The sequence below is a fragment of the Xiphophorus couchianus genome, chromosome 20 (genome assembly GCF_001444195.1).
Source record: "Xiphophorus couchianus chromosome 20, X_couchianus-1.0, whole genome shotgun sequence".
Lineage (NCBI taxonomy): Eukaryota > Metazoa > Chordata > Actinopteri > Cyprinodontiformes > Poeciliidae > Xiphophorus > Xiphophorus couchianus.
Genome location: NC_040247.1, coordinates 17,725,760 through 17,737,075, shown reverse-complemented (window position 1 = coordinate 17,737,075; position 11,316 = coordinate 17,725,760). Strand labels below are relative to the sequence as shown.

The 11,316-nt window shown below is 39.6% G+C and overlaps 1 protein-coding gene across 1 annotated transcript; it reads right to left on the bottom strand.

Annotated features, from left to right (window-relative positions):
- Positions 1-352: 352 nt before the first annotated feature.
- ip6k2b (inositol hexakisphosphate kinase 2b) lies at positions 353-7,176 on the bottom strand. Its single transcript, XM_028003153.1, has 5 exons — positions 6,574-7,176; positions 3,323-3,557; positions 3,066-3,229; positions 2,777-2,952; positions 353-1,966 (listed from the first exon to the last, which is right to left on the bottom strand). The coding sequence occupies exons 1-5, from the start codon at positions 6,791-6,793 to the stop codon at positions 1,376-1,378; spliced, it is 1,386 nt and encodes a 461-aa protein (XP_027858954.1). The 5' UTR covers positions 6,794-7,176; the 3' UTR covers positions 353-1,375.
- Between the last annotated feature and the right edge of the window lie 4,140 nt (positions 7,177-11,316).

The window sequence follows — 11,316 nt, the reverse complement described above, 5'->3', positions numbered from 1 at the left end:
TCTGACCAGATGCCCAAGCCACCTCAACTGGCTCCTCTCGATGTGAAGGAGCAGCGGCTCTACTCCGAGTCCCTCCCGGATGACTGAGCTTCTCACCCTATCTCTAAGGGAGAGCCCAGCCACCCTACGGAGAAATGGATTAGCAAAGGGAATGAAAAGTTTGCTTCACCTGTTCTTCCCAGAATGCAAACATTTTATCTATAATTTAAGTAAATTATAGGTAATTAGTAAAGTAAAACAGCACTGCTTCCCCTTTTTGCTGAATGCCACCTGCTCACATTTCATTTTCATTTCTCCTTTTTGACATTTCTGGACTGTTCACTCTGAATTTAAATAAGCACAATGCAGAAAATTGATTTTACCACAATGAATGCCTTTATTTACCAAGACACTTAACAGAAGTATGCAAAAAACAATAAATCAGACGCTCAGGAGGACAGAACATTTAAAGTGGTAATAAGGAATGTGCTTGTTTCCATTTTTTTTTAAAGAATCATTTAAAATAAATAGTTTATAGTCTCTGAAGCTAGTGTTCTTATCAATATATCCTCTTCAAGTCAGATTTGCAGGAATGAGGAAGAAGATGAATGACAAAAAGAAACTCCAATAAAATCCCCTTTTCAAAACATATTTATATAGGTGGGAAGTGCAGGAAAAATAATGTAAAAGGCAAATCCCTTCTTCTAAACCTAAATAATATCCCACAAAAAAAAGTCTAAATCCAAGTGCGTGATAGACAACAATCTCTCTCACAAGACGTCAATAGAAACACAAAAAAGTCCTTGTTTGATGTTTATTTTGTCCGTTGCTACAAGGCTGCTGACCGAGCCAGCTAAGGTCAGCTTGTTCATGTAACTAGTTAACTCCTCCACTAAGTTGTGCTCTGCTGTTGGGAGCAGTTCATTAACAAAAAGGATGTAATATCACAGAGTAAGCACCACGGCAGCATCCTACCTAAGTATAGCTTCAAACATCTGCCTCTTTCTTTCTCTTTCAGAGAGAACTAAAAGATACCAATTTGTACCAGAGGAGAGGGAGGAGGGAGGTCTTACAACGTCAAAGGAGAGAACCTGTAGAAAAATCGTCCGTCTCATGCAACAATGCTTCTACCATGTATCACAAAGAAACAGTCTCAGTCTCATAAAAGAGAAAAGTGCAAGAGAGGGCAGTAGCAGCCCTTTCCTTCAGCAGGTGAGCAAGAGCGCAGGATCAACCTTGCAGACTCTTCCTCTAACCGAGAGGCATCTGGGGTTTCCACCAAGCGGACCCGTGTTCAGGCATGAAGCACCTCAGGGGGTGAAGCAGTGGGGTTTGTAGCTCCAAAGAACTTTTCTCCCATGCTTAAAATTTAAACCAGGTCAGCTCCGATGTGCCTTCAGTCAGTGCTGTGCTCCTCCAGCTGAGAGATGATGGTGATCAGATTCTGGAGGCCAAAGATGAAGCCGCTGTCTTGGCCTTCGTGGACCACACTGTCCTCTCCGTAGTGCCGACATGTGGTGTGAGCAAAGTCAATCATGCGCACGTCCACTTCGGGGCTGCTGACCTCTCCTGCTCCATGTGAGGAGTGACTGCTGCCGCTGCCAGACAGACCACCGGCTGCACTGGTGGAGGAAGAGCGAGGGAATCCAAATGCTCCTTCCTCTTCGCATTCCTCCTCTTCTTCATCAGATGTCTCATCCTCATCACCTTCCTCCCCTCCTCGATGTCTGGGTCTGGCTGGAGTCCTGGGAGGGTCGCCGTCGTAGATGATGAGCAGCGAGCTGGAGTAGAAGCGGTAGGACTCGCAGGCCTCCAGGGCGGCCTGCATCTCCCGAAGCCGGCGCAGAACCGGGGACAACAGCTCGTGACGAAGGCGGCGGCCATTGTGGAAGAACTGGTAGAGAGCCTCCTTGAAACCAGCAAGGGTCAGCTTTCGCCCGTGGTACTTGTTCATGAACATTAGCTGGCCGGAGTCTGACTGGTACACCTGCAGAGACATGCAGAAATCCACTCTGTTAGGGTTCTTATTCACTTTTCATTTCAACATGTCATACCATCAACAAAAAAGGACTAAACTCACATTTTTTCCCCCAACAGGTTAATGGTCTATAAATCTCAGATTTCACCTTTTCCTTCATCTGACAAACATTTGTCCATGTGAGTCAGAGTAATAAGACCAATTCCAAAAAAACATTTCAATACAGAAATCTTGTATTAAGATGACAGAGCAGGGTAAGCTGACAGAGCTAAAGAATGCTACATCTTAACGCAGTAATGTAAAATTTAGTGGAAGGAAAATCTGTAGTTGAAATAGTGCACAAGCTACAGGGAAAATTTTTAATAAAGCAACAAAATCTTGTTTAAAAAGTTCAGTATTGCTCTGACCAAAACACAGAATCTATAGCACATCATCACAAAGAACTAAGTGCACATATTGTACATGCAATATATGGACAAACTTTAACTAGGCTAACATTTCTGAACTAAAAATCATTTCTTTGTTGGTCTTATCCAACATCCTAAACTGAATTTTATAGTTTCCATTAGCTGCAAGCCCTGATAATTCAATACGAACAATAATATATGCCATCAAAATTGTAGCAGCTGCTGGGAGTGGACTACATTTAGTGCTAAGTGGCATGATTTTGTACACTAGAAGTTTTGATTATGCTCTAATTTACTGAGCTGAATTTGTCTTCCCTACACTCTTATTTTCTTTGTTCATTTCAATCCAGACATGCAGAATAGAGAAATCAAATTCCAGACTTTTCCAACCTAACTAAGCTGATCTCTTTACCTGCATCCCACAGAGCCGCACTCCAATAGATGCTGATGTGCTCTGTTGACACTTCCGGATCTGATTGGCTTTCTTCTCCTCTGAAGCATCGTCTCCATGTTGGCGGGTCCCCATCTTTAAATCTAACACACACGGGACTCTGTAGCGCCACGTCAGGTTTTCCAACAGAATAAATTCTGTGAGATGGGGAGTCAAGGATCACACCAATAAAGAAGACATGTACTCTACCCCTGAGTGATGCATCGCCATGCAAGTCACTGAATGCAGTGTTATTCATAAAAAAGGATACTGTATTGGTTGCGATGCTTTGCGTTTTCCTTCATCCTCTGTAAATGCTGTTGGTGACACTTCAGACTCCATGGGTTGTGTTTGATCTGTGACACCACGTTGCCTTTCTCCAAGCTGAAGTACAAAACCTCAGCCTGCTGCTGCTGGACCTCATCACGATTATAACTACACAGGGAGAAAAATAACACAGAAAAGTTTTAGCTCCTGAGCTGCATATAGAATTAAAGAAACCACTCTCATTCTAGTGAGCATCTTTACCTCATGATTTTGTCCTCTTTTCTGCTGTTTCGAACTCTGTCTTTGCTGTAGTTTTCCTTCTCCTGCAGCAACGGGGACTGCTTCTTGTTGCTCCATTTCAGCATCTTGCTCTTGGGTTCTTGGCAGTCCGCTGAAGGGTCTTTGTTTTCCAAGTCCACAGATTCACTATGGAGAGGGTAGGCGATGAGGCACAGGTTTCCTTCCTCGTCTTCTTCGAAACTAACCGACACAACACCTGCAAGAAAAGGAAGGACAAAGGAAGAGATGTTTACTAAAGATCAACATGTTATACAAAACAAACATTCAAATGTTAATTAGACATTCTGCAGGGTCTACCCAAATGAAGTTAAAGTTTTACAATTGCCAAAAAAAATGTGACCAACTCCTTAGATTGCTGCCTACTACTGGTCCAAGCACTTTCTTCTGACTTACAAAAGCAAAATGGAAAACATTTAGCCACTTAGAAATAATTTTAACTATTGCTTTTCTGATTGTGTTTTGATATTTTTGCTGATTTCACTTTATATTTTTAGACTCTGTGGTAGTGAGAAACATTTTGTTGTTTGTACTCGAGGTTGTAAGATGAAAATCTAATTCAGCCCCATGTATGCTATACATTTACACAACATCTGACCAGTCAAAAAAACAAGAAAAAAAGATTGACTTTGTTAGTGCGGATGCCTACGAAAAACAAATCATAATCACAATTGTGCATTTTTTTATGTTAGATGCTTCTAACTAAGATATCTAAATATTCCAAAGCCGAGATTTGAGTAGAAACTAGCTCAACAAATAACTTATGAAAACATCCTGATGACGAACATTTTGCAATGTGATCCCAATATTAATTTTTTGTGATACAGCCAACAAACATACAGCCAAGTCTGCCCCCACTAGATCCTAATAGAACTCCCTACAAGGTCCTGAGTGCTGCAGAGATGGGAGGGGAGGCTTTGCACTGAGAATAAACATGGCAGCTGCAGTGACCGACACATATTAAAAAGAAAGAGGAAGGAAACTTGAGGTAGAAAGCGTTTGAAAAGGAAGAGCTAGTGATATAAACAAAAGGACCAGTGATTTGATTCATCACTGTGATTCATGTATTCTGTTAACTTTTAGTGTCTTAAAGTCTACAGCAAGTAGAGGAATGACGGCTGATGTCATGTGCTTTGACGTCACTGTCATAATCTTCTTCCTCTTCCTACTAACAGCCCTGCCTCTGAAACTCATAAAGTGGGACTATCCTATTTAGAGTTGCAACGTAATCATTCTCAGAGGTTGTGGGAACTTCTGAGTCACTCCTAATTAATCCAATAGAATGCTTGGAAAGTTGTGATAAGGATTTATTCAAGGAAGACATGTGTTTTTTTTTTGTTTTTTTTACAACCCAAGGGCACAAAATGTCTAAATTAGGAGAATGACTGAAATGCAGGTTATTGTCAGCTACTGTTTCCTTGTTTGCCTGAAAGTCTGAACCTTGACCCAAAGTAGTAGTAAAAGACATTGTTTACTTCTAAAATAGAGTACAATTATTTTTAAAAATTTGATTTTATATACATTAATTGCAGATTAAATTTTCTGACAATAGCTCCTGATAAAAGTGAGGAAATTCTAAACATTAGTTTAAGAGGTGTACTTTCGAAAGGCCCAGAAGACCATCATCTAAATCAGACTCCGCATCTTTTTATAGCCACATAACCGAGGGGTCAGATAGCACTCATGAGCCCAAGCTCCGTCACTTGGCCGAAGGAGACGTCTGCTTTCGCATGCATTTGGTGTCATTGTCTGCGAGTGTGAATGTGAGCCTGTTGGCCTTGGCTGCAACCAGAAAACACTACACTCTTCATTAAAGGCCTGCGTGTGTGTGTATGAAAATGTGTATTTGTGTGAAGCTCTCTGAAACTAGAATCCCTTCAAATGACTTGTGAGCTACTCTCTCCGTTCTAGGTGATGTGGCCCAGTTATTTTTGATCCAGGCGGTGGGGTTGTCTCTCATCTTGAAACTGTAGATGTTTTAAAAGACACCCCTGGCTACACATCCTCCTGGATGGAAGTCAGTTCCTACATTCAGGTGCCATTTGAAACTCTCCACAGGACATGAGATGTGCCCACCAGCATCTTAAAAATTATTGATATAGCATTTAAGAAACAGGAATCCAATCCATTCTGAATGTGTCCTGTTGTGTACGCAATGTTCCTTAAACCACCGATTACAACCAGACCCAGTACAACACAGAAGAAAACGAAGCTGCTAATTAAGGGGACTCCCAAAGAGCACTTCTAAAATATTTACCGTATTTTTCAGACTATAAGCCGCTACTTCTTTCAGATTCCTTGAACCATACGGCTTATAGCCCGGTGAGGCTTTTCTGCGGATTTTTCTTCAACCACCAGGGGGCTCTTTAGCAGGAAGTGAATCATTGGAAGTCAAAATTGTAAATCAAAGAAGAAAGTGCTGATTTTATTTAGAACAAGCACATGCTAGCAGCAGGCAGGACAGAGGAATATTTTCAAACTCATACCCCCTCATCATGGAAACAACACGCAGCCCTCTGCTGCGTCCTTATGAAAAACCGAGAGCGGTGTAGATAGTACATATATAGCCTGATGCGGCTTATATATGTAAGTTTCCAGTTTTTTGTGTTTTTTTTAACTTTGTGGGTGCGGCTTATAGTGAGGTGTGCTCTATAGTCCGGAAAATACGGTAATGTCTGAATTTCTTTAGTATTAAAAATAAGTGATTAACTTATTTGAAGTCATTTCAGCTCAGCTTACATTTATAATTTTTACTGCTTGCGTCTGTGGAGGACTTAATCAGTCAATTATTAGTCTGTACTGCAACGCTGTATATTGAAACTAAATAATTTGCTTCCATTTATTAGATATGCACCAATAAAATAGCATTAGATCAGACAAGGCTTGTTTATTTCTTTGATCATGTGTTATATGGGATCAGCATTTAAAAACTGAAAAATTGGACCCCCTCTTCCCTTGAATACGCCCAACATTTTATATATTTGTTAAAAAAAAAAGGAACATTTATAAACAAAAACAACAACTAAATTAAGCTAAACCCATTAAAGACATCATTGGTGGTTTAGTGGCCCAGACAGGAAATGAGACCCCAAACCAGACTCCGCTCAAGGCCGCATATATTTTTGTGCAGGCCCTGATTACAAACCGACATTGAATACAGTCAAAACAATAGCACTCCTCCTGCTGCACCCTTTGGCTAAACGCTGGCATCTTACCTTTATATTGAGGGGTGAATTTCCTCATCTCCAGAGGCAGGTTTTTGTAGAACTGGTGCTCCCGGGGGATGAGGGGTTTGCATATCGTCTGTTCCCCGAAGCGCAGCACGCAGGAGTGGCCTCCCACCTGGTGCACAAAGGGCTCAAGCATCACCCCCTTCCCCGAATAGGGAGTCCCGTCCGCCTGCATGAGGGCTTCCAAAGCGGGACTCATCCTCATTCCGCATCGGACGACTGGGCTGTGGAGACCCACGTCGCAGGGGAGGCTAGCTGCTCGGCAGTTTGTTAGGCTCCCTATCCTCAGGCTGCTTCCAGTCGTCTTCACAGGGGGGCGCTGTTGCTCACCTGCTTGACTGGAACGACGAAAAACAAAAGACCGAAGGGGAAGAAGCAAAACCACCGTCGAAATCCTTTATATCGTCCCTTTGCCTTACTCTATCAGAACGCTAGTAAGGTCCAACACTAAGCTATGTGTTTTTACGTTTCATTTACTGTTACTAAGCCAACAGTTTAAGCTACTGAAACGTTTGTTTCCTTTTTGTGAACGTGCACTGTTGTCGCACTCCGTGTGTAGCCGTTACCGAAACTGACGACAGAGCTGATCTTGAGGCTAGAAAAACAGCGGAGGACTCAGCAAGCTCCGCCCCCACATCAGAGACAGCCAATCAGAGAGCAGCGGCTGTCGCTGGGAGGAGAGATGGCAGCGAGGAGAGATCAAGCAGACAAAGAGGAAGGAGAGAAAACAGGGGGGATGGGAATGCAGGAAAAACAACAACAAAAATACATTTTTAAATGAATTTAATTATTGTATGCATATGCCAACTTTATCATTAGGTAGCCGTTGCGTTTGTATTCTTAAAGAGACACTGCAGATGCTGAAATTATTCATACATTATTTTGTTCAGTGATCAACAGTATATGATTAGTAATTAAAAAAAATAAAAATCAAAGGCTGTCAAATATCAGATGTTGCTTATCTGGTTATCTTTCATGACCTCTTTACAAGGTTAAGACTGATCATTTTTATAACCAGAATCCTTAGTATATTTTATTACGATTTTTGTAAAGTGGATGTGAAGTAATTCATAGTTTTAATTGAAAATCTAAAAAGTGTAGCAGGCTGTTAGTCAAACCTCTTTGCTCTGCAAAGGAAGGTTGGGTAAGATTAGAGATCTCCATTGCGACTTTGATGGAGCTGCAGAGTATTGCCCAGATGGGAAAATCTGGAAAAGTGGCAACAAGAAAACTATTAAAAGCTTCAAAAAATCCTGGGGAAGAAGATGCTCCAGCAAGATGTAAACAAAATGTAATTTTTTTGGTCTCCTTGCAATATAATGTGCATGAGGGAAAACTAACCATGAAAGCATAATCTTATCATAAACCATGATGATAAGATCATCAACCAAGATCATAGTTTATGATACCACAGTATCATGCTGGGACAATCCTTCCTTTTAACAGTGACTGGATAGAGTTGATAAAAGGATCAGATCCTTCTGATGTGACTGAACGTAATCTGTTCTACAGAGAGGAGATGGGCGAACTGTCAGTTTCCAGATGTTCAAAGATGGCAGAGACAACCCAGAACACCTCAGTATTTTATATACAAAAAATAGGAATTGTAGTTCTGAAAAATGTTGACTGATTATGTATCCATGACACACTTTTCAGATTTTTATTTGAAAAAAAGTTTGTTCTTTTGCTTCTACATCTAACTACACATTACTTTGTGTAGTTCTGTTGTGTAAATTATAATACATAAGATTTTGCATCATGACAAAATATAAATAAAGATCAAGTGGTTTCAATATTTCACATCTCTGATGCATACAACAAGCAAGCCTGCATGTCATCAGATAAATGACTTAGAGTCTGTCACGTGTGGACTTAACGGTGCATTGCCAAAACAGCTCTATCCAAGAGTTTTGTCATTGATACTAACATTTACTATGCTGATGGAGAGGCAACTCAAGGCCAAGTTCAGACTGAAAATAGGACAGTGTCAAAGGAAAACCACAGCTGGGAAAGCAATAAAAAATGTCCTCTCCTGTTTTTGTAGGCCTATGTCTTAACAAGATTATTTTAAGTAGCAACAAAATTATTATTCCAGTCATAATGGTCACTAAAGGCATTTTCCAAAATAGAACCAGCTGACATGCTGTGATCACTTGTTGAAAAACAACTTTTTCTTCCTGCTCTCCTCACAGTTAGCACAGAGTTATCAATATAATATCTAAATTTTCAGGTTTTGGGACAGCTTTGCACATATTTAATATTCACAGATTACAACTGGACCACTTTTGTATACAATTCTGTGTTTACCTGCAAAGAGTTAAATAGCAAGAAGTATCATCTGTTTTTGAGAGGTTGGTTAACATATAAATATTATTGGTCGTAACAACCTTGTGTTGACAGTACATAAAATATATACTGTGGCACCGTCCCTGTGTTGATGTGCATCAGATCACAGAGGCACTTTATCCAAACTAAGATCTAAACATTAACTATTTATATATACTGTAGATATATACATAGATATATAAATACACACGTTTTTTGTCCCAAAACATGTTTTCACATTGTCATAGCAGGCTACTGTCTGTAATTAAACACATACTTTTTATTCTTTAAGTTTGAAATGTCACAAATTGAGGGAAAAAGAGGTGGGAATACTTTTTGATACTATTGTTCTTGACATACAGATGATTTTTCAATTATTGAATGAATTAAAAACTGAATGAATAAAAAAAATAAGCCAACAGTTTAAAGAATCTATACTTTCATTTTTTAAAATATAAACAAACAAAGCCAAACATAAGAGTTAAAAAACATGCACTGTAGGTTGCTGGTTTTGTGAACAATGAGCTTTAACAAAACGTTAAGAAAGCTGGTTTGTAGGTGGCGGAGCACTCTGATGAACTGGTTCATTCATGCTTAAATATATCAAGAGGCCGAATATAAAATGTCTTTGTGAGCGGCACTAAACCTAATGAGTCTGACTGGTGTGCCAAGCTAGAAAAAGCCAAGAAAGTACAGTCAGGCTCCGGTCACTGGATGGCTACAACCTAATTATGTTCTAATCTCTGATGTTCCAGTTCCTCTCCAGGATTACACATGGGAAGCAAATATCCCAGTTCCAGGATGGGAGGGAATTAAATGAACAGCACGTGGAGCAGGTGCTCATCTGGTCTCTGAGAACTCCCTGATGGTCTTGTGGAAAATGAGATGGGAACAAAAGAGGTGATAGTAATGTATTTATAATCAGTACCCAGACTATCTGATCCAATACTGCTCGTATTTTTTAATCAGACCAGTTTGAATGTGTGTTCTTTTCTGTACACCGTCATCTCTACCTGATCCAGCCTGCCTTTCTTCAGCTTTGTGCGAGCTCCAACCTACTGTATCACGTTCCAGGTCTGTGACCCAGAACAACAGATCCAGGTGGTGCCACAGGGTCAGTAGTCTGACTGTGAATCAGTGCTGTGATAAAATATGAAAACCGATTCTGGATATTTAATACCACATGGCCATACAGCGGTCACTGCAGACTTGATCTGACATATCCACCAGATATTTAAAATAAAGAAAAATCATAAAAATATCATTAAAATAGGCTCCACTTTGCTTTTTAAGTTTGATACATCATACTTTGTAAAATGATCATCTAAGATAAAGAGCATTAATATTATCAGGTCAGACATGGGCCTAAAGAAGAGCATATGATGATGATGAAACCCAACTTATTCAACTGTGAAATTTCAGAGAAGTGACCTTCTTTCATGGAAATCGGATAGCATAAAGTCAGTACTGATAGCAGTCGATTATGTAATGTAAGGTTCTTGGTTCAGCTTTTTTTGTGTCTCTTTTCAAAGGGTCTACTGAACAAAGTCTGAGAAATGTATGACAAAGAACCTTTAATCTGTAAATGCTTAACTATAAGTGCACAGCAGATAGGCTTAATCCAAGCAATGAAACGTTCTGATCGTTTGAACGGTCATAAATTAACTTGATTAAATTTGAACTTCTACTGACTCTTGATGGCTGGTGCGCCAACCTCTGAAGTGAATAATTGATACCAACCAATTTGACCTAAAGATTTTAGCCCCCCATGTTCTTTGGTCAATCAGAGTCAGATCAAGGTTTTGTGGACCTTCAAGCAGAATTTAATTTGTTCTTCCCAATACTTAGGACCATGACTTACCAGTCACCACAGCAACACGGTAATTTATTTTATTTATATTATTAGTCAGTGGATTATTATTTGCACATGTGGCATCCTGTGACTTTCTAAATATGAGACGCATGTGACCTTGCTAAGTTGTTATGTTATGCCCAAAAGTTTGGCTAAATGTCTGTCAAATCAAGTCGAGCTCTTTCCTTATGAATAATCCTACTTTCTTAATTTACAAATTTAGAAAGCTGCAAAATAATTCATAATTATTTGCACCTTTGAACATCAGACTGTTGATTGTATCAAGCCTTACATGTGAATGTGTTTTATATTCAAACCATATACTAATTAAATGCTTATCAATGTAAATAATTTGAAAACAGGTGCAGTCATGAGTATTATAGCTGCAGTAATAGATTAATGACACTTTTAAAACTAGGAGAAAATTTAAACATTTCCAGAAAGTAAGCAAAAAATATAATTAATTTCTCCATTGGCTGATTAGCCCTTTGACATAACACCATCAGAAGTGTATAATGCTCTTTTTATTGCATTTTTCAACAAAGTCAGAG